Here is a 939-nt window from a genome sequence, read left to right as displayed (position 1 = left end):
CGTCACATGCCACATTATCTGCATTGTTATCGAATTCACCCACCGAATAAACGCTAAATTCAATTGTATTAAATGAAATCACCGACTAATTCTGATTAATTGCGCCGCGCTCTTTTTTTTCTATTCTGACGAAATAAATAGAAGACAAAAAAAAAACAAAAATAAATCTCAGGTCAAGAAAATTACCCGACGATTGCGTTATCATATATTAATTTTTCGTACATGTGTCCATTCTGTTGATGTAATTATAGTATATTTGACAAAAACCATAATAAAAACGAATGCGTACTGCGTATCATTTTAAATATATTTTATTAAAGACTTTTCGTCATTGTCCCTTCTCTTCAAATAGCGATTTGTCAATATTGAAGACGTTTGATTTACATGCGAATCTCATAATAATGTAACTTAATGAGCCAATTGAAAACAATGGCAATTATCATCGAAAATTATGCTATTAAAGCATATAAAATTATTATACGTGCGTAATAGCGGTATTAAAATGGGAATGACCACTTTTCGTATACCACGGAAACACTTAATAGAAATCATGCTTTAAAAACGTAATTTATCTCTTAAATGAATCGCCACCGTGTGCAAATGCTAAAGACATCCATTTTGGCCATCATTAAAGAGATGTCAAAGGTTTTGTTCGAGGTTAAAACACTTTTTGGTTTAAAGATGAACTTGATACATGGCCATTTCTTATGTTAATGAAGAAAAAAACTACGAACAACAATCATTCAGCACAGTAATGCACTCTTCTGGTCAATTATGGAATTAAAGTGTCCTGGCTCAAGGACTCCGTAGTAAGTAAAAGGAAAATATCCCTTTTTAGCTTGGCCATAAACCATTCAAAAGCATTTGATCCACTTGATTTAAAATTCAACGATGGGAAATTTAATTCGCATGCACTTTTGATATGGAAAAATTTGTTCA

The 939-nt window shown here is 31.8% G+C and overlaps 1 protein-coding gene across 1 annotated transcript in view; it reads left to right on the top strand.

Moving 5' to 3' along the window:
- The window catches only part of LOC116349026, a 2214-nt gene extending 2068 nt beyond the window's left edge, over positions 1–146 (top strand). Inside the window, exon 7 of the mRNA XM_031780281.1 lies at positions 7–146. Coding sequence (XP_031636141.1) covers positions 7–50 — 44 coding nt within the window. The 3' untranslated portion in view covers positions 51–146. The remainder of the gene's footprint in view (positions 1–6) is intronic.
- The last annotated feature ends 793 nt before the right edge of the window (positions 147–939 follow it).

The sequence above is a fragment of the Contarinia nasturtii genome, unplaced genomic scaffold (genome assembly GCF_009176525.2).
Source record: "Contarinia nasturtii isolate CC-2019 unplaced genomic scaffold, AAFC_CNas_1.1 Cnas_scaffold_2770, whole genome shotgun sequence".
Lineage (NCBI taxonomy): Eukaryota > Metazoa > Arthropoda > Insecta > Diptera > Cecidomyiidae > Contarinia > Contarinia nasturtii.
The sequence above is the reverse complement of the archived record's forward strand: the minus strand, read 5'-3'. Positions and strand labels throughout refer to the sequence as shown.